At 32.4% G+C, this 24,209-nt stretch overlaps 1 protein-coding gene across 1 annotated transcript; it reads left to right on the forward strand.

Moving 5' to 3' along the window:
- The first annotated feature begins 22,417 nt into the window (after window positions 1-22,417).
- LOC124915041 (flowering-promoting factor 1-like) lies at window positions 22,418-22,759 on the forward strand. The gene has a single exon (XM_047455725.1). The coding sequence runs from the start codon at window positions 22,418-22,420 to the stop codon at window positions 22,757-22,759; it is 342 nt and encodes a 113-aa protein (XP_047311681.1).
- The last annotated feature ends 1,450 nt before the right edge of the window (window positions 22,760-24,209 follow it).

Genomic DNA, 24,209 nt, shown 5'->3' on the forward strand with positions numbered 1-24,209 from the left:
AACTGATGTAATCCAATTACAAACCGTTTGACCACTATTTTTGTCACTAACCATGCTATCCAGAAACTATTGTAGTCTAACCCTACTTCTCTTCTCATCCTTTTCTGCCTTATCCTTGGTAGCCTATTCAATTTTTTCGGTCTCAGACCGACCCTGTTTACCATTGTTAGTAGCCTATTGTTTTTCACAACCCATAACTCCAATGCCATGTGTCCAACTTTGATTAACCCGACTGGTTTCCCAAACTAACCTTGTTTGACGTTCAACTGTCCAAACTAACATAATTTGTTCATTCATTCTCCCAAACTAATCTAGTTTACTTGGGAACTCAGTTTTTTTTTTATATTTCAAATTCATTATATATATATATATATTTAAATTATTATTTATATTAACTATATTTTGATATATATTTTAAATTATTGTTTTTATAAATTTGATTATTTATATTTTGATATATAATTTAAATTATTATTTTTTTATAAATTTAATTATTTATATTTTAATATATATATATTTATATATATACATTTCAATTATCATTTATATAGTGTAATAAATATTTCCTTTAGCATTCTAATAAATAATTGATAAATACTAATAAATTTAAAATATTTTAACCATAATAATATAATAATTAAATATTCTTAAAAACTATTACAATCATCATTTATCTAAATTATTGACGATTTTACTCAGGACAACATTGGTTACGTCTTGTATGACCTTCTTGGCTACACCTCCCACAAATGATGGTTCTTCGTGGGTTATTCATTTCGGTTCGAATATGCTGGCTTTGACCTTGTTGGTTTTCTTTTTTCTCAAATTTTCATTGGGAACAAGATTACCATATTTCTCCCAATCATGTGCTATTGAGAACGTCCAATATGATTCATTAGGTATGGGGTGAAAATCATACTACCACATCTTAGAAAGTGTTGTTAGATTGTGATATGTATCGATGTATTTAACCCAATCGAGATTGCACACTATACAACCAACAACTATATGTGAACATGGAGAGTGATATCGGTACAATTTTCTACAAGAACAAAAACCTTTACATAGGTCAATGATATGTTTGTTGCCACCTTTCTAAAAACCATTATTCGTTTCGTAACGTGCAATAGTCACCTCAAAGATTCCACTTTGCTCAATGTATGGAATAACTATGTGTGCTGATGCCTTGCTTTCGATATTTTCAAATAATTTTCTTGACACATTGCAATAAGTATGCCCATTTTAAAGATCATTCAAAGTTTGAGTACGCCTTTCTGCAACAAGTTTTAAAAAGCGATAATATATATATTCCACCATTGACATGATCGGAAGAAAACGAGCAGACCTTAAGATACCATTGAAACTTTCGACTATATTTGTTGTTACTTGACCGTAACGATATTCTCCATCGTGAGACATAGTCCACATCTCTAATGGAATATTTTGTAACCAATTTTCAGCATCGGGATTAAGCTCTTTGATTTGTCTCATCGCATCTTCGAATTTTCTCACTTGACTATTATTTCCGGCCACCCAGCATAACATCTTTAAATTTGATCCAGGATAAGCTAAACTAAAATTACTACGAACATGGTAGAGACGAAAACGATGTATACCCATGTCTCCAATGAAGCCATTTTGTTCTTTCTTCATTGCTTCAATGATTCCAGCATGACGGTCTGAAATTATGCACACTCCTATTCTACTTCGACATATAAATCTACGAAGGCGATGTAGAAACCATGACCAGTTGGCAGTTGTTTCTTCATTGACTATAGCATAAGAAAGTGGGCATTGATGGTTATTAAAATCAAATCCCATTGTAATTAATAATTTCCCGTTATACATTCCTTTCAAGAACGTACCATTAATACTGATAACTGGTTGATCATGTTGCTACCCATCAACTATCGATTTGAATGCCCACCATACACGCTTAAACACCGACGCGTGGAGTTTTGTAACATAGACCACAACTTCAATCGAAGCACTCGTGCCTGGATTAAAATGTATCAAAGAACTTAAAAATTTAGGAAGTTTAGAATAAGAGATCGTCCAATCACCATACACCTCCGATATTGCCTTTTGTTTTGCCAACCAAGTCTTCTTGTAGCTAACATGATATTTATAGTATTTGATTCCTTATGTTATTCACTTTCAAGTATGGACCCTCCATTATCTAAATATGTAAATTTAAGAGAATAAATAACAACTCAGAAATATTTAAAAGAACAACAATATTAAATACCAAAAATATTCTTACTTGTTGCTTTATAACACTTCTAATCAGTTTCGAACTAAGTTTCTTGTGGTCTCTTTGGATTGTTCTCAAAAGGCAGTTATGTTGAGCAGGAAGTTTAGTGATTTGAAAGTATCAAGATCGCTCACTTTTTATAGCTCGAATTTTCCACGGACATGTAACTGTAGTACATTTTGCCTCAAAAAGCATCGTAGTGCTCTTTAAAACATGATAATTTCTTGATTCTCTTATATGGCTTGATTTTATTGCATCTATTACAGTTTGTTTATCTACAAAACATTGACCTTCAAAAAGATCATTGTTAAGCGGATTAAAATTAGGAAAATGATCTGAATTATTCATGGCAACGTTGTTGAGGATCTCTTCTGTTGTAAACCATGGTACATTATGAATATGTCCATCCATATTTGTTGGGTTATTAGTCTGAATATTCTCTTCTTCACCATCACTATTACTTGTTGAATCTGAGTCATCTGCATTGTAATCACTATCACTTTCATCGCTTTCCATCTCTAGGTTTGAATTAAATCCATCAGCTTCACTTAAATTATAAAGTGCATTAGATCTTGTCACTCCATCATTAATAATTTCTTTCATATGAGTTTGTTGTGACTCATGAAAACTTGACGAGAAATTAATTCTTGTTTCATTAGTTTGACTAGGACCAACATCAGTATATTGTGTTTGGAAAAAATTATAATCACCATAATTAGAGTAGTTGCCTCCTTTGTTTGAATTTTCTATCTACAAAAATACAATAATAATCATTATTAGTAATGAGTATTAAATAAATTTAAAAACACCACAACTAAAAGTTATAGAGAAGAACATCTTTGTTTGTTTACTTACTTTCTTGTTTTCTTGTTTTCTCTTACTTGCTTTTTTGTTAGTATCCTTATGTCACGGGTTTAGTATTTCCATTGCACTACATTAATTACATAGCACCCAACCACCACATTTAATGGTTTACTAACCTTCCTACTAACCAACCATCATATTTATTGTTTCATTAACGTAAGACATACTTTCTTATAACCCCTTAAGTTAAGAAGACAACACATTAAAAATTGATAAAACTTTGTTGTGAAATTATATCACAATGAAAAGTTGTCAAAATTATTTTAATAAAAGACAACACATTAAATATAAATAATCAAATTTAAATTATATATCAAAATATAAATAACCAAATTTATAAAAATAATTATTTAAAATATATATCAAAATATAAATAATTTAGTTTATATAAATAATAATTTAAATATATATATATAATGAATTTGAAATGAAAAAAAAACTGAGTTTAAATAGTAAATTATGTTAGTTTTGGAATTAATGAACAAACTAGGTTAGTTTGGGAAGTTGAACGTCAAGCAAGGTTAGTTTGGAAAACCATCCGATTAACCTCTTATTAGAGCCTATATAACCGATATATCTCAAACCCTTACCTCTGCCTAGTGGACTCAATCTCTCCTGATCGTTATCCAATGCAACAACAAACCAATGGTTCAGAATTTCACGATCAGGACTTGAAGATAATTCGCTCTAGGGACCAACGGTTCCTAGGTCACATTCAACCCTCTCCTTTGGATCATAATCAACCTGACTATCTAAACTCAAAATCTGGTTGTAATTTATATGAAAAACATCCTAAAACATTTGAGTTTTGTGATCATGACCCATTTTTGAGGAATCCTCAGTCCCTTGAAATGTTCGGTCTAGTCAAGATGCTTTCTTAGGTTCTAGGTTCTCTTGGTCATAATTCAAAACTAAAGCATTTCTAGGACTTAGGTTTTTCGGTCACAATTCAATGTTGAAACATTTCAGGACCCAGGAAATCTTGGTCGCAATTCAAAGCTGTGCCATTTTTGGGTCCCAAAAATTCTCAGTTGGGGTCCATTTTTTTAGCACCCTGACGAATTCTTCGGTCGAAATTCTCGGTCGCGACCTAGTTTCATAGCACCTTGATTATTCCGGATTTCTCGATCATAACCTGAGTTTTCCTAGTCCTAAAAGCAAACAGTTTCACAGTCTTGAGCGAACCCCTTAGCACCCAATTGATTCAAAAATACTCTGTCTTCTTTTGCATTTCTAGCATCCTGAGAGCTTCCTTTTTCCCAATTACACCCTAAACTCTCAATTTCCTTAGAACCCTAGGTCTCATGGTCGCCTATTGAATTCATAGCACCTTGAGGGACCTGAACTTCTCAGTCGCTTTCCAGATTGTTAGCATATAGAGGATTCAACTTTCCTCGTTCGTTGTTCAACCTCTCAGCTTCCATAGTGTCCAGGATTCCTCGGTCATTATTCAATTTCCCAGAATCCAAAGCACCATAGTCTTGATTATCCTGATGAAATTCCCGTCTATGATCCAGATTCCCAGCCCCAACATTCCCAATCTGTTTCTGATCTTGACCCAATTTTCTAATATTCTGCTCTTGACCCAATTGTCTAACCCTCTAATCCTTACCCAAAACCTCATCTATCTGATTTTCATCCTGACCCATCCTATCATGAATCTGACCCTTAGATAATAACTCTGCATTCTACCTCTAATCATGACCCAAAGCTAAACTTCTTTGACCTGATCTAACCTTTCTCGAATCTGTCCCTGATCTAGCGATTCTGCATTCTACCTCTAACCCTGACCCTAACTTTTCCCCTGAACTCGATCCTGATCCATCAAATCAACTTTCAAAACCTAACCTTGACCCATATTCTGATTTTTAGCGCTTCTCTGAACTCTAACCCATTCTGACTTTCTAACATTCTTTCTTCTAACTTTGCTCATACCTCCAACCTTATTTCGACTCCAAATTCGTTTATCAATTTTCCTCTAAATCTTGACCCACCTGAACTTTTTCATATTTTTCCCCTTAACCCTTTTTTGATTTACAGTCTGATTCTGACTTGACATTTCAGCATTCTGATCTTTGGACCAATCTTAGATAGCTTGAACCTAACCCTCATTCAGACCGTCAACTTTCCCTTCAACTAGATTCCAACTAGTATGACCTTGAACCCTTTCATTATTGCTTGCGAAATTCTTGATTGAATATGTGAATGTACTGCATCTAGCACATTTATTCGTGAACCATTCATACTACACCTCACTATTAAAAGAATTTCTTAGTCTATCATTTATCTCAAGCTTCAAGGGAAGATAACTGCCCTGATGTATCTCCACACTAACTCTAGTTACGAACGCATTTTCATAACCTTCCATGGCTGGATCAAACATCAAGGGCTTTCTAATTATACTTGCAATATATTCTAGCCCAGTTGGATTGAACATATGTGGCGGGATATTTTTCAGGTTGACCCAGATTTGCTCCAATTTCGGTAGTTTGTGGCTTGTGTTTAGTTCTTCACTCTATTTGTAGAGTTTGAATTTTTGGTTCCTGATAAAAGTACATTCACTTTTAATGATCCCCTGAATTTCAGGGCCATTGTAGAAAGTGAGAAAGTAGAACCTAAAGTCGTTGGCAGTTATTCTTTTAGTCCAACTTTCTCCCAAAATTCTATTAGAGTGCTTCTAACTGCAGCAAACGGAACCTTGGTATTACCCATGAAGTGGCCAATAATTACAAATTCTTAGGCCTTGACACACCTTTCCTCGATTTTTGGTAGGAGTTTGAATTTATGTGGGTGATCAAAAGTAATTTCTACTAGGGACAAAGTATCCTCATCAAACTTTCTATTTTCCGAATCAGGTGTAGCGGTTTATTCTAGACCATGCCTTCCTACTAATTTCTGATAGGGTTATTTCTAAGCGTATAAACCTGGGTCTTAGTGCACTTAGAAACTTCCCTAATTAAACTGACCGACCACTTGACAATTTTATCATACTGTTTTTTATCAAACAAATTTCAATCATTCAAATAATGAACATTGAACGGGGTGTTTAATTGTTCTCTTCGTTTCTTTGTTATTGTTATTTCTTGCTTTTTAACTTGAAACATTAATTTTATGATCTTGTTCCTTAGACCAACTAAGTTTGCAATCTCATTTTTCTGCATTTTCCAAGTTGAAGAAATTTCGGTGTCATTTGGCAGTCCATAGATTTGAGGCTCATTATCATTACCATTAGGGGTTTTGCTATCTATTATAGGACATTCATTCTCATTGCTATCTTGAGGGATGTTCTTTTCTTTTTGCACAGGAGTTACTGTATCTACCATTTTACTCGTTTGTTTTTAGCTAAACCGTTGTTAGAAGACCCAATGCTCTTCAAAATATCAGCATTTGGGTCCTTTAATTTAACAGTTTTCACCTCTCTTGTTGCCTCTCTTGTTGCAGACTCAATTTCTTAGCTAGAATTTTATCACCTCCAACAAAATAATTAGCTTCAATTCCCTACCTCATGTTCTTTCTTCCAACATGTACTCTAGCTTCAGGACCCTGAATATTTTTCCAGTCTCCTACATATTCTGGACCCAAATTTGATATTGCTTTAGTTATTCTTGCATCAGCATCAGTTGAGATTCTTTCACTAATTAAAGACCGTGAGCCCAGACCCAGTTTCTTATTAAGTATACTAATTTTGACAATCAACTCATGACTTGTTTCATGCGCCTCTTCAGTATTGATATAAAAAAAAGGAGGGGATGTAAAATAATTAGTTTATATTCATTTTGAATGTGCTGATATAATACAAGGACTATTGTAATATTTTAATATAATATAAATACCAGATTAAAAACCAAATAGGCTCATCTGGATTTTCATCGTTTTCAATCTCATTCTGCCCTAATTCTTTGTCTTGATCTTTAATCAAGAAATTTACATGGTATCAGAGCAAGGAAAACAAAGTAATCAAGAAATTGTAGAAAAAGAGTCAGAAGAAGCTGAATCTTCAGAGTCTTCATCAACCGATCAGAGTGATCAAGAAGTTATAGAAGGAGAGCCAAAAGAAAAAGGTGAATCTCCTGAATCTTCATCAACCGATTATTCTTTATCATCCTCATCAGATTGTTTGAGAGATACAACTACAAGAATGGCCTGCAAGAAGAAACACGGCAATGATATGTACACTATGCGTAACTCTGATAATACAGGTGCGATAATTTGTACAACTGTTTTCAATGATGAAAATCCAGATGAGCCTATTTGGCTTTTAATCTGGTATTTATATTATATTAAAATATTACAATAGTCCTTGTATTATATCAGCACATTCAAAATGAATATAAACTAATTATCTAAGGATAAACATGTTTGGGTAATAGACAGCGGTGCTAGTTGTCACATATGTTCTAATTTGAGTATGATGACTGATCTTAGAAAAGTAAATAATATGTCATTATTTCTACATGATGGAACAACAAAACATGTAAAACAAATAGAATATGTTAGATTAACTAGAAACCTGATATTATATGATGTAATGTATGTAAAGGACTTTACTTATAACCTAATTTCAGTTTCAAAACTTACTACAATAAACAATATTAGTTGTCAATTTTCTTCTACTGATTGTTTATTGCAGGATGTTAGAGATAATACAATCATAGGCATAGGAGACTTTTCTCAAAACCTGTACCTATTAGAAACTGATTTAGAGAACAAAATCTTCAATACATGTACTGATTTTACTTTACTACATAGAAGATTTGGTCATCTTTCTGATATTGCTTTAAAAAATATTTAAAATTTAGATAAGAATGATAATTTTCATTGTAGTGTTTGTCCAATTTCAAAAATGAAAAGATTACCTTTCAATAACAGTCAATCTAAAACCACTAAGTGTTTTGAATTGATTCATATGGACATTTGGGGCCCATATTAAGAAAAATCTTTCATTGATTGCCCTTATATGCTTACAATTGTAGATGACTATAGTAGGTTTACTTGGACATACATGCTCAAAATTAAAAATCTTGTTTTCCAAATATTTTTTGATTTCTATGCTATGGTCAAAACACAATTTGAATTGTTCATTAAAACTATAAGAACTGACAATGGAAGTGAGTTCTTAAGTTTTGAATGTCAGAATTTTTTCAAAAGAAATGGAATATTGCATCAAAAATCTTGCCCTTACACCCCACAACAAAATGGGGTGGTAGAGCGAAAACACCAGCACCTTCTTCAAATTGCCCGTTCTATTCTATTTCAAGCAAGTTTACCTTCATGTTTTTGGTCTTTTTCAATCCTAATGGAAACACATATTGTTAATAGGACTCCCACACAAATTTTAAATTGGAAAACTCCATTTTTTAAACTGCATAAAAAAACAACCAGATTTTTCACAATTAAGAGTTTTTGGATGTTTGTGCTATGCCAAAAATAACACTCCTCACAAAACTAAATTTGAACCAAGAGGAAAAAAATGTGTTTTCATTGGATATTGTCCAGTACAAAAAGGATATAGAGTTTTTGACATTGCAATTGAAAATATTTTTGTCACAAGAGATGTTATTTTTTTATGAAAATATCTTTCCATATCAAAGAAAAATAAAAATTTCAGAAAAGATAAATGATTCTATAAATATAGATCATTTTGATGAATCTGATGAAGAATCAGAAGACTCAATTGTAGGAGATTCAACTTCTATAAATGATATAAATGATGATGCTGATCATGATTCAAATTTATGTGAAAACTCTAAACAAAACTCTTTTATACAACCAAGTGAAACCAATGTTTTACAAAATCAACAAAGAAAAAGTAATAGGGAAAAGAAGACCCCTGTGTGGCATGATAGTTATGTTGTTAATTCAAATACAAATCTTAAAAGTGGAACTTCTTATACTCCAAACACTTTTCCATATACAACTAAATGTATTAATAATGAACACTTAGATTTTTTAGGAACTATTTCCACAGTTAAAGAACCACAATCTTACAAATAAGCTGAAAAATTAAACATTGGCAGATTGCCATGAATGAGGAACTAACTGCCTTAAAAAACAATAATACCTAGAATCTAGTTACACTTCCAAATGGAAAGAAACCAATTGGATGCAGATGGATTTACAAGACGAAGTTAAATCCAAATGGAACAGTGGCAAAGTACAAAGTGAGGCTAGTAGCAAAGGGATACAACCAAAGAGATGGGATTGACTTCCACGATAGCTTCTCTCCAATTGCAAAAGCAATCACGGTAAGAATTTTACTCGCTTTGACAACCTCTAACAATTGGTTTTTGCAGCAGTTTGACGTTAACAATGCTTTTCTCCACGGTGACCTGGATGAAGATGTTGGGGAAAACCCTGACAGAACCACAAAAGAATGAACACTAACAGAATTTGATAACGGAGTTCGGCCAAAATATTGCCTACGTCTCCGAGCACTAAGGCTATCAATTAATAAGGAAGAAGAGATACAAATTTGGGTGCAATAAACCAAAGAGGGGAGAGTTTCTTTTATACACTAAGAAACTTCCCCAACTCCCATCATCTTCCGATGTGGGATTTCTGCTAATTGTGAATATAGTTTCTTTTATATACTAAGAAACTTCTTTCACTCCCATCATCTTCCGATGTGGGATTCTAATTGTGCCAAAAACAACAAATCTCCACCTTGGCACAATATCCAAATACTAATCTTCAATATTAAAAAATAAACCTTCAGTGCTTCCAATTGGCGCTCTTCAGCGCCGACTCAAACGCGGCGGAATGTGTTTACCAAATCTAAACAATTAGATTTGGTTTTCCCCATGTCTTTCATCTCGAACTCTCTACCCAATTGAGCCTTCAATTTGTCAACTTCATATTGGCTCTTTGATGCTATCAACATATCATCAACGTACAAGAGTAGATAGATGTAAGACTCATCTTGCAATTTGCGCAAATACACACATGAACTGAATCTGCTTCTTGTGTACTTGTGCTCCATCATAAACTTGTCAAGTCGCTTGTACCATTGTCTCGACGATTGCTTCAACCTGTACAATGATCTGTTCAACTTGCAAACCCAATTTTCTTTATCAGCAACTTTGAATCCATCTGGTTGATAAATGTAGATTTCCTCATTCAAATGACCGTGTATGTCTGCGGTCTTCACATCTGGTTGAGCTAGCTCCAAATTCATCTGCGCTACCAAGGCTAACAAAATTCTAATGGAAGAGTGTTTAACAGCAGGAGAAAATACCTCATTATAATCACCTCCTTCCTTCTGAGCGTAGTCTTTAACTACCAATTTTTCCTTGTAGCGAACATCAAATTTTTCAGGAAATCCTTCTTTCTTAGCAAAGATCCATTTACCACCAATAGCCTTCTTCCCTTTTCGTAGATGCATCAACTTGCATGTCTCATTCTTCTGAATAGATTGCATCTCATCTTCCATAACACCTCTCCTTTTTCCATTTTCAGTACTTCGACTGACATCTAGAAAAGTGGATGGAACATCATCTACGACTAGAAGTGCATAGGCCGCCATGTCAACAAACCGACCTGGTTTTTGAATAACTCGTCTTGGCCTATTCACAGCAATTGATTCACTTTGTTCTGAAGGTTCTTGGGTCAGAACCTCTTCCTCATTTAACTCTTCGTCTGTCGTCGGAGAGTCACTTCTAGTTGGGCTTATCTTTATCTGCTCAAACTCCACCTGTTGCGGAGTACAATCAATCTTGTCCGGTGTTACCTTATTCAACATTGAATAATCATCAAAAGTAACATCTCTTCTGATAATGGTTTTCTTTGCATCCAAACACCAGAGGCGATACTCTTTAACTCCTGTAGTAAATCCCATAAAAAGAGCCTTCTTTCCTCGTGGATCCAAATTTGATTCAACTCCATGATAATATGCAATAGAACCAAAAATATGCAAACAATCATAATCAGTTGCAGGTTTTCCAGACCATACCTCTAATGGAGTCTTGCCACCAAGTGCAGATGATGGTAGGCGATTTACCAAATGTTGAGCGTATGACACAGCTTCTGCCCAAAATTTCCTGTCTAACCCAGCATTAGACAACATACATCGAACTTTCTCCACCAATGTCCTGTTCATACGTTCCGATACTCCATTCTGCTGTGGTGTTTTTCTGACTGTGAAGTGTCGAACTATGCCACACTCTTGGCATAACTTCTGGAATGGATCATTCTTGTATTCTCCACCGTTATCAGTCCGGATAACTTTGATCTTTCTTCCTGTCTCGTCTTCAACTTGAGTTTTCCATTTAAGAAAAATCTCAAACACTTCATCTTTGTTCTTCATAGTAAACACCCAAACTCTTCTGGAAAAATCATCAATAAAAGTAACAAAATAATGTCTACCTCCAAGAGAAGGAGTCTTGGCAGGTCCCCAGACATCTGAGTGCACATAGTCCAAAATACCCTTGGTATTATGCATAGCAGTGCCAAATTTTACTCGTCTTTGTTTTCCCAGAATACAATGTTCACAAAAATCTAACTTACAAACTTTTGTACCTTTCAATAATCCTTGCTTGACAAGAGTTTGCATAGATTTCTCACCAGCGTGCCCCAATCGCATATGCCATAGCTTTGTTGCCTCTAATTCCTTACTGCTCCCGGAAGTTGATACACATGATGTCCCATTAACTGTACTACCTTGATAGTAATACAAATTATTACTCTTTCTGATAGCTTTCAACATCACTAGCGCTCCAGATATTACCTTAAGAACTCCATTTTCCAATTTCACATGTAGGCCTTTCGACTCCAAGGCCCCCAAAGAAATGAGATTCTTTTTCATATTCGATATGTACCGAACATCTCTAATAATTCTGGTGGATCCGTCATCATTCCTCAGCTTGATTGAACCCATCCCCTTTATTTTACATGTATTAGCATCTCCCATGTAAACAACTCCACCATCTAGCTCCTTAAAGTCAAAGAACCACTTTCGAACTGGTGTCATATGATAAGTGCAGGCTGAGTCCAATATCCACGCATCAGGATGTGATGTTGTGTGTGACATCGATAAAGAGTATTCTGAATCTGCATCACCTTTGTTTTCTGCAACATTCGCATCTTCAGAATCTTTCTCTTTCTTCTTCAACTTTGGGCAGTTAATCTTCCAATGTCCTTTCTCACGACAGAAAGCACATTCATCTTTGGCAACTCTACTTTCAGATCTTCTTCCTTTCCCTTTTGATTTGCTCTGCTGACGGCCCCTGACCATCAATGCTTCATCTGCTGTATCTACTTTGCTTTTCCTTTTATCCTGATTTCTCAATTCATGACTATATAAAGCAGAACTTATAGCATCAAGAGAAACATTTCCCTTCCCATGAAGTAACGTTGTTTCTAAGTGTTCAAATTCATCAGGAAGGGACGATAGCAACATCAAAGCCAAATCTTCATCCTCAAACCTAACGTCAAGGTTTAACAAATCCGCTACTAACTGATTAAACTTAGTTATATGCTCATTCATCGTAGTACCTGATTGGTATTCAAACCGGAACAGTCGCTTCTTCATAAGGAGCTTATTCTGACCACTCTTCTTCAGAAACTTGTCCTCCAATGCTTGCCACAGTTTCTGTGCAGAAGTTTCATTCTTCACAGCATACTTCTGCTCTCTGGACAGGCACGACCGAATTGTTCCGCACGACAACCGATTCATGATACTCCACTCTTTTTCTTCTATACCATCTGGCTTTCCGACCTCAATAACAACATCTAGACCCTGCTGAAAAAGACAATCTAGAACCTCACCTTGCCACATGCCGAAATGCCCAGTTCCATCAAAGATCTCCACCGCAAACTTCAAATTCGACATCGGTGTCCTCGTCCAAGATGACGAAGGAGTTGACGCCCCTTTTGAAGACTCCACCATGCCAAGGACGAACCTTCGGCTCTGATACCACTTGTTGGGGAAAACCCTGACAGAACCACAAAAGAAGAAAACAAAAGAATGAACACTAACAGAATTTGATAACGGAGTTCGGCCAAAATATTGCCTACGTCTCCGAGCACTAAGGCTATCAATTAATAAGGAAGAAGAGATACAAATTTGGGTGCAATAAACCAAAGAGGGGAGAGTTTCTTTTATACACTAAGAAACTTCCCCAACTCCCATCATCTTCCGATGTGGGATTTCTGCTAATTGTGAATATAGTTTCTTTTATATACTAAGAAACTTCTTTCACTCCCATCATCTTCCGATGTGGGATTCTAATTGTGCCAAAAACAACAGAAGATGTATACATGCACCTTCCAGAAGGGCTAATTGGAGCAAAAGAAAATCAGGTATGTCATCTTAATAAAAGCCTTTAATTCTTAAAAAAATCCTCAAGGCAGTGGAACAAAGAGTTTTCAAAAAAATTGATTGAATTTGGCTTTGTTCAGTCAATAAATGATAACTGTTTGTTTATTTTGAAAACTGAAAAAACATTCACTGCCTTATTAGTATATGTAGATGACATACTAGTTGCTGGAAATTGTTTACAGACTATTAATAATGTTAAACAATATCTAGATTCAAAATTCACAATCAAAGATTTAGGTAATGCTAAGTATTTCCTTGGACTAGAATTACAACGCACTTCTGATGGTTTGTTTGTAAATCAACGTAAGTATATACTTGACATACTAGCTGACACAGGATTATCTGGGTGCAAACCAGTTGAAATTCCCATAAAAAATGGGGTAAAGTTTAATGAATTGGACAGTCCAGATTTAGTCGAACCAGAAAAATTTAGAAGACTAATTGGACGACTGATTTACTTAAACTTCTCTCGACCAGATATTTGTTTTAGTGTTCAACAACTGAGTCAATATATGCATAAACCATTAGAAGTTCATTGGGAGGCAGCTTTACATGTAGTTAAATACTTAAAGGGCACGCCTTCACTAGGACTTTTTTACTCTTGTAATTCTAACTATATGATTGAGGGTTTTTCAGATGCCGATTGGGCAACATGTACAGATAGTCGAAGATCTCTCACAGGTTATTGCATTAAACTTGGAGGATTTTGGTGTCCTGAAAGACAAAAAAAAAAACTACGGTATCACGGTCGACCGCTGAAGCAAAATACCGGAGTATGGCCACTACAGTTTGTGAGCTAAAGTGGATATCTTATTTGTTGAACGATTTTAGCACAAAAGTGAGTTTGCCGATTCCACTTCGATGTGATAATGAAGCTGCAATTCATATTGCTAAAAATTCGGTCTTCCACGAGAGAACGAAGCATTTAGATATAGATTATCACCTTGTTAGAGATAACTTTAAACAAGGTTTTATTCAACCTCTACATGTATATTCAAAGATGCAGGAAACTGACATATTCACAAAAGCTTTAGATCGTGGTTTATTTTTCAGCCTCCGAGACAAGATGAAATTGAGAGATGTCCATCTTGAGGAGGGGATGTAAAATAATTAGTTTATATTCATTTTGAATGTGCTGATATAATACAAGGACTATTGTAATATTTTAATATAATATAAATACCAGATTAAAAGCCAAATAGACTCATCTGGATTTTCATCGTTTTCAATCTCATTCTGCCCTAATTCTTTGTCTTGATCTTTAATCAAGAAATTTACAGGAGAAAAGAATCTCATTCTCTCGCATTCGTCCTTACCTCTGTTCTATTCTATTGATCCAGTTTAGGCAGCTTTCAGTCTCTATAAACTTGATGAAATATCTATTACACAAGGAAAAAGACTTGCATCAATCAATGGCATGAAGGAGTTGAATCAGGAACAGAAAGACTTTTAAAAGGGCATTCCTTCCTTGCCTTCTAGCTCTCCAAGTGGAGTTGTCAATACCAAGCAAGCCGGTTTCAAGCAAAGTCAAGGAGCCATTCTCAAGTAGGCCGCTTTCAGTCCTCTCATTGGTAGTGGGAGTGCGGGGGCAAGTTTTTGGGTGAACGATTGTTAATCGAAGAGGACCAGCGCTTCTACTCCTCCACCAAGGAGCCCAAAACCAAGGGCTAAATCGATGGTACGGGAACCATAAGAAAGTCATTTAGCTTCGGCTTCAATCCGCCTATAAGAAAGAGGGTTAAGAGTTTGATCATCATCCTCAGATTCCACGATTCCAACTTCAACAACTTAAAGAACTAATTAGTAACCCAAACATTCACACTTCAGAATCATTATTTTTTTTATAATTATATAATTATTAAATCTCTTTTATATATAAATAAAATATATTTATTTATTTTTATCTATACATATAAAACAAAGTTAAAAATCATTTATAATATATATATATATATATATAATTTATATATTATCTTTAATCATTAATTTATATATATATATATATATATATAATATTTATATAATATATATTTTAAAAATAATTTGAGAATTAAAAGTAACGTTAACCTTCTAAATACTCAATTACTTTTAACTCTTAAATTATTTTTTAAAATATATATATATATATAAATTAATTAATTATTAAAAATAATATATATAAATTATATATATATATATATATTATAAATTATTTTTAAACTTTATAGTTATAAATATAGATAAAAAGAGATTTAATAATTATATAAATATAAAAATTAATGATAATATATAATATATATATATATATAAATTATTTAATAATTATATATAAAAATATAAAAATAATAATTAAAATAATATATAAAAATAATATTTTAAGTTTAAGTCGTTATGTTTAATAAAAAAGTTGACGGAATGGTTATCGATGAACTTTTTTAAAGTTTAAGGGTAGATTTGTTTTAAAAATTAATTTGAGGATTAAAAGTAAACGATCGAAGTAATTAAAGGATTGCTTAATTAATTTTCTGTTTTAGTTATTTTTTAAAAAAATATGAGAGTTTTAATTAGGGCTTAATTTTAGTTTATTGTTGTACTTAAGGGGATTGATCCTCCATTCAAATAGTTGGGCCTTTATTCCCACAATCTTATAATTATTTAACATTAGTCCGAATGTGTACACATTATTTTTATAAATATCCACCACTTCATTAATTTATATTAATAATTAATCTCTTTTTTAGTGTAAAATATTCAAAATATGCTCTCTTTTTTTTGAGGAAAAATTCCAAATTATTAAATAATTAGTTATAAATATTAGAATGTAGCTTTCCCATATTTATAATCTGCTTTTAGCTTACCCAATGAGGTATATATATATATTATAAGATAGAGTGCACTCGTTTAATTTATATCACTATTTCATAAAGAATAGATTCATAAAAAGCACTTAAGATTAGTTAAAGATACCTAACGTACATCAAGCATTCATTCCGTGTTTATTTCAAAATAATATAAATTATTGTATTAATAAATATAATTCCCATAATAATATATTTTCAAAGAATTAGTTGAGAATATCAATTATGAAGGGAATGTGAACGTCGACGAGCTGATTATCCTTCAATTTAAAACGTTTTTAACCCGAATCAGGGGCGTAGCCACGCTTGGGCTAGGGTGTGCTCAAGGCCGGCCCTGAGATTTTGGGGCCCTAGGCAAATTTAAATTTTGGGGCCCCTAAAATAGTAAAAATTGTTTTATTTTAATTTTAATTAATAAAATAAAATATAAATAATTAATAAATTATAATACGAGACTAAAAAGAGATAAAAAAAAGTTATTTTTATAATATATCTTTAATATTAAAAGAGAAAAAAGAGGAAAAAAAGGAAAAAATAATATTAATAATAAAATATTATTAAATATAAAAAATGGGGGCCCTATAAAAGTGGGGAAGTGGGGCCCTATGCAAGTGCATTGGTTGCCTTACCAGGGCCGGCCTTGGGTGTGCTCCAGCCCCACCTAAATTTAAAATAAAGTTTGGGTTAGGGTGGGCTCCAGCCCCACCTAAATAAAAAAAAATTAGCAAATTAAGTGAATAAATCGGGCAAATAAGTCAGCCCCAGATAATTTTTCACTGGCTCCGCCCTTACCCAAACCTAAAACCAAAATCACATTGATTCTATCGGCATTATACTCCATCAATCCAGACATTTTGGTTGCCCTATTCCCCAAATCTATAAGAAGTAAAAACCTCTTATATTTTCTCACATCGATTATTTACTCTAATTAACTAATTATATATAAATAATAATCCCTAATAAAAATTTATATAAAACTTTTAAATGGGTTGTCCTCTTACCAGGGCTAGTTGGTCTTACCCGGCCCTTCAGTCATATATATGATTAATAGTTAAAAGGAATATTCTTTGTATCAAAATAAGAGAAAAAAAAAGGTTTTAAGTAAGCTAGATATTTATCCAAACTTATGTAGTTTAATGAATTGTTATAACCATCAATATGATCCATTTCAAAATACTTTTTTAAGCAAATTTTGGAACTGTCAATAAATTTTGGTATTAACCTTTATTTTATCAAAATTTTATTCGAATATTAATTTAGATAAAATAATATTACGAAACATAATTTAGTTATATATATTTATTAAATTTTTCATCCACCCAAAAACTAAAGTATATTAAAATAAGCAATTTGCTAAATATATATATATATATATAAATATATATATATATATATATATATATATATATATATATATATATATATATATATATATATATATATATATATATATATATATATATATATATATATATATATATATATATATATATATATATATATATATATATATTAAGAAGGCATCAATACTGAAAAACCATTTCACTTGTTTATGAGTTATCCCTTTTGTAAGCTTTTTCTTAAACAATGAGTTGTCTCTTCTGTTATCTTTTTCATAAACAAAACATGAGGCACATATGGAAAAGGAATTTTCTTTTTATCATGAATTAACAATTAATTGCTAATTAGATGGAAAGTTATATTATTCCAATATTCATGACACTACAAAATACCAACATGTAGGACCCATTTTAATACTATGTTTAATTTAAGGTATAGAACTTATACTTTTATTTTTCATATTTATTTATTTTGTTTTAAAAAATTAATCATTCATGTATATATCATCATGCACTGGTAAAAAAATGGTCAAAACCGAGAGTTAAAACTCTCGGTTTTGAGCCCATAACTTTCGGGATAGACTAAAATCCGAGAGTTAAGGTGGCTGTCGCCATCCCTCGGTATTGACTCCGTCGTTAAAAAGAATAGTGTATTTACCGAAAGATGTCCTCTAGTTCTCGGGTTTTCTTCAATGAGAAAAACCGAGAGTTATTAGCATAACCTTCGGTTTTTCCCTCAAATGAAAAACCGAGAGTTATTAGCATAACCTTCGGTTTTTCCTTCGAAGAAAAACCGAGAGTTGTTGGCATAACCTTCGGTTTTTCATTTGAAGAAAAACCGAGAGTCATTAGCGTAACCTTCGGTTTTTCCTTTGAAGAAAAACCGAGTGTTATTAGCATAACCTTCGGTTTTTCCTTTCAAGAAAAACCGAGGGTTATTAGCATAACCTTCGGTTTTTCCTTTGAAGAAAAACCGAGAGTAATGAGCTTAACCTTCGGTTTTTTCCTTTGAAGAAAAACCGATAGTTATTATCATAACCTTCGGTTTTTCCCTTTAAAGAAAAACCGAGAGTTATTAGCTTAACCTTCGCTTTTTCCCTTTAAAGAAAAACCGAAAGCTTCCATTTAACTTTCGGTTTTTCTTTTAAAAATTTACAAAATAGCCGTACTGATTTGTGCTAAACCGAAACCGCATACCGAAACCAAAACCTGTTCAGCCAGCCAAACCAATCAATTCATAAAACAAAATCATCATTCCAAAATTCTCCAATCAATCATCCCAAAAACAAGTTTTACATTAAACCATTAAACATATTCAATCAATTCATATAGTCGAAACGTCTTAGAACTAGCTAGCTGGTGGGGGAGGCGGCGGTTTATATTGCCGCATAAACACTTCAAAATTCTCTAATCTTGCATTCAATTCTAACCTTTCCTTCTCCTGTTTTGCACTTTCTCTATCCATTCGTGAAATCAATTCTACCTTTTCTCTTTGGATTTGATCAATCTTTTGTGTTTTTTCTTCATCCCTTTTCTTCAATTCCTCAAGCTCTATCGCCATTCTTTGATTCTCCTCAAACAATCGATCAGTGGCTCGTTGAGAATTGTTAGAACTCCGTCGATCCTGACGAAAGTGTGTGGGTCGGACGCCTGATCCCATACCGAATACTCCCCCGTGTTTTTGGGGTCCGAATACTCTCTCCGTCAACTCAAAGTCTGATATTTCTGGTTCGTTACTTAGAACTTCCTCCATCTCAACCTGCAAATTTGAAATAATCTCTGAGACATTTCGGCCCGGTCCGCTTTGATTTCACTGAGCAAACGACCTCTTTCGGCATCCCTTAGTCGGATTTGTTCCATTTCCAGCGTCATCTTTCTGACCTCTTCCTCACGTGCCGCAATTTCTGATTGTCTTATCAGATTCTGGTAACACGGATGCAGTTTCTCCGGTGTACGCCGAAGTCTCTGCCATGTCGAATCATCACCGGCCATATCCTAAATGCATTTCAGATATATGTATATATATATATTCATCAAACAAAAAATCGTAAACTAACATAAATCTAGATCTACAATATATATATACAAACTTAAGAAAAATCTAAATCTTACAATAAACAAAACAAAAAAACCAAATCAAACAAATTACCTGAAGAGAGGAGAAGAACCCGCGGCTTGGAGGAGGCAGGCGGCGGCGGAGGCGGAAGAGAGAGAAAGGAGAGAAGCGGAATGAAAAAGAGAAGGGTTAGGGTTTGTATTTATAGAGGTTGAGGCCGAAGGTTTTATAAAACTTTCGGTTTTGATATTCGTCAAAACCGAGGGTTTATTAAAGACCCTTCGGAAAAAACCATTTCTAATTTTTTTTTTATTTTTAAAAGATCAAAACCGAAGGTTCTTTGTACAACTTTCGGAACTGAAATTTTCAAAAAAGGCAAAACCGAAGGGTCTTTGAATAACCTTCGCATTTAAAAAACCAAGGGATTTCAAAACCGAAGGTTTTTCCTAAAACCTTCGCAAATAACCCACATCCAACACTTAGAATTTTTTTGGGTTTTTTGGGAAGGTAAAAACCGAAAGTTCTTTGTAGAACTTTCGGTAATAATTCATAACCCCGAAGGTTTTACACCCCCCTCGGAATCTATTTTTAATCCCGAAGGATTTGTTCCTCTCGGGAGTATTTAGGAGAGGTTTACAAAACCTTCGGGAAAAACCGTCGGTAAAGGTCCTTTTTTTACTAGTGATGTTCACACTTCAATTCTTAAATGGTTAATATTGTAACTATTTGTGTAGACATAAAAAAAAACATATTTTAAATAAATGTTTAATATAAGAACTTCAAGTAATATGTCGCTAAAAATTTAAATCAATAAATCAAACTTACACACAAACAAAAAAAAAAGATTATTTTCATGAAAAATGACAACTTCGTCGTCGTCGAGAAACAAAGAAAATTAAGTTATTGAATCTTCTATATATTAGAGGAAGACGTCTATATACAACAGTCCAATAATTGAGTAATAAATTAACCCTTTTTTTCATCATAAGAATAATTAAAATTTCATAATCTGAAAAGCATATTAACTTTTATTTAAAAGTGTATAGTAAGGATTGATCCAGAAGGTTAAGGTGAAGGAATAATTCTATCTTTAATACATTAATAAATAAATAATATTTACATTCACGATATTATATGTGCATGTATGTCACATTTTAAAATAACTCCATTTCACAATAAAGAAAACCCAAATATTAGAAGACATATATATACTAGTATGTATATGAAGTACGAAAGAATGTCACAAATATTTTTAGTACTAAATTGTCTTATATAGCGACAGTTTTCTATTTAGCAGCTGTTTAGTTATATAGATTTTTTTTTGGTTAATTATTGAAAGATCAATAAATATTTGTAATTTTTCGGGTATCAGCGTGTTCTGATCTCTCGAGATTCATATTTGTGTTTTGAAATTTAAGCGATATATCATAGATGATTGTTATTGGAAAAGGGTATCTATAAATCACCGTATGTCTTCGGTGATTATTTCATTTCTTTTGAATTGATCTCTTGATAATTTATAACAAATTTTATCTAATTTGTATCTATTTAATTTCTTATGAATTAATGAAATGTTTTCTTACATAAAATAATGTGTTCAACTAGGAGGAAATGGACAAGCCTACTCATAATCATGATGGACCCGCCAATAATATTTTGATTCAACATGTTTTCAATTACATATGGATTCATAATAATTAATAATTAATTAATTGTTTATTTGGAAGGGTGGCAATCCTTATATTAATTAAACTAGTTGGTTAAAGAGTTGTATTTATTCTGTTAGGTTGTAAGTTCGAAACATACCTCTAGCATTTTTAATTTTATTTTTAACCGTTTTAAATTTAAAAACGGGTCAACCCACAATCCGACTCAAGTATCCAAATTAACCACAGCTCTCGACCCGGCAATCCGGACACTTTAAAAATTAAGCATCATTATATATATATAGATTAGTTAGTTAAAAAGTTGAACTTATATTAATATTAAAACGTCCTGCGTTTATCAAATAAGGTGTTGAATTTAAAATATAAAGTCTTTGTAGCCTAGTTGGTTAAAGAGTTGTACTTTTTTTGTTAGGTTGCAAGTTCGAAACATACCTCTAGCATTTTTAATTTTATTTTTAACCGTTTTAAATTTAAAAACGGGTCAACCCACAATCCGACTCAAGTATCCAAATTAACCACAGCTCTCGACCCGGCAATCTGGACACTTTAAAAATTAAGCATCATTATATATATATAGATTAAATTAAATTTTAGAATGTGCCCTTGCAGTATATTTGTACAATTTAATTCATGTCATGTTTTATTTCAATGGTAATTATAAGAAATAGAAAAGTCTCAATCTTTGAAAACTGGTATACAATATTTTTTAAACAAATACTCTCACATTATAATATATATTGTTTGGTTTGGGTCCTTATAGGGAAAAAAGGTAAATTCTGATTCTCTAATCTCTATCCCAATTGATGCTCGATCACACACATACAAACAAACAAGCCCCATGCAAATCCACACGATACTAAATAATAATAAGGTTTATTAATAATTAATATCTTTAACTAGATTAAGCTAAACATATATACATGGTCCCATGCACAACTTAGCTTAGTCTCTCACCCAAACATGCCCCATACCATAGTATATATATATATATATTCTCAAATCTAACTCTTCTTCAATTATAGCTAACTCTTCTAGCTATTTCCTTATCCTATTGTCTGGCCTCAATTGATTGGATTATATATACATGTCTGGCGTTTGGGTGTTCAAGAACGGCGTGGTGAGACTTGTCGAGAACCCTGCAACCGAGTCCAATCAAGGCTCTGCCGGCCATAGACATAAAATCTTGGTATATATGCCAACTAATGAAGTCATAACATCTTATTCGATACTCGAGAGAAATCTCTACTCTCTCGGATGGGAAAGATATTACGATGATTATGACCTTCTACAATACCATAAGAGATCAACGGTACATTTAATCTCACTTCCGAAGGAGTTTAGTAAGTTCAAACCCGTGCACATGTATGATATCGTTGTCAAGAATAAAAACATGTTCCAAGTTAGAGATCCTCATCTTCCAAATTAGCTAGCTTGAATTGTTTGATCGGTATGTTAATTAATTTGCTAAGTTATTTTGTATTTTATTGGTGTGCTTGTGATTAGATATATCTATATGAAGGAAGAAAAAGTAAATATATATCATGAGTTGGTATGTACTAAATAATTAGGGTTTGTTTGTTTGATTGTTTGTTTGTCCTTGAAATTTCACATTTTGTTTGTAATAACCATTAGCATTATTATTTTGTAATATTGATATTGATATTTATATTTATTGTGAGATTCTAAAAAAAGTCATAAAAGTTGTAATAATATGCATGTACCAATAATTAATTAGTTTTTTTTTTTTTGTGTCAAGTGGATTAATTAATTTCACCTATTTTGATTTTGATAAAAATAAACTGAATAAATTAACAAAAAAAAAAAAGAGACAAGCTAGAATAAATATATAATAATATAAATAAGGGTGGTGGTGTTATATAAGTAATTAAATAATTATCTCCAAATCAAATTATAAATCATTTCAATTCATTAATCGCGACCTAAGAGTATATAGCCTGCACAATTAGCGGTGGAAAATACAATAAATTGGAATATAATTTTTTTAAAGAATAAAAATAATTGTCAAATTTTGTTTTTACACTCAAACAGTGTAGATATGACACGTGAGAGTAACAAACAAATAAAAAGTTAAATATTCTCACTTGTTTGCGTACGTGACAGAGATAGAGAATGAAAATAAATAAATTGAAATGGAAAATCTATATTCTTTATTATAATTATTGTGGGTAGGAGTAGTAATAATAATAATATAATATAATATATAGTTTCAAATAATAATAAAGAGTATGGGGGGCTGCATGCCTGCATGGACAGGTCCTTTCCAAATTAAACGGTTTTGGGTGTTTGTTCTGTCTTTCCAAATATATATATATTTGACTCCTGCAATAGCCTCACCTCCACATTTAATTTTCCATACCTCTATTTCTATTTTATATATTCATTATATATCTTTTTCAGTTATTATAATAATAATAATAATAATAATAATAATAATAATAATAATAAGGCTTTGTTTAATTATATGACACTAGAACTATAATGATAGTATTGAAATTCATAAAAAGTTATGGCAGCAGTGAGAATAAATCTTGATTACAAAAATAAAAATTGACCATAAACCCAGTGGGGTGGAAGAAAGCAAGAATGATTGAAAAATGTACTTTAATTTGTTGTATCTATCTATCTATCAATTTCATTTTATTAATGGTATATATTCCACAACCTTCCTAACTTTATATATTATATGTTTTTGTTATAATATTCTTTCTTAATTCCTTTTAACAATAAGTCTGTAGTGATTCTTCTTTCATTAATTATAATATGTGTGTATGGTACATTCAAATAATTTTAAATAAATATGTATACATTCATTTTCATGTCCTTATTTATTAATGATTAAATATCATTTCTTAAGT

Source organism: Impatiens glandulifera, chromosome 1, assembly GCF_907164915.1.
Source record: "Impatiens glandulifera chromosome 1, dImpGla2.1, whole genome shotgun sequence".
NCBI lineage: Eukaryota > Viridiplantae > Streptophyta > Magnoliopsida > Ericales > Balsaminaceae > Impatiens > Impatiens glandulifera.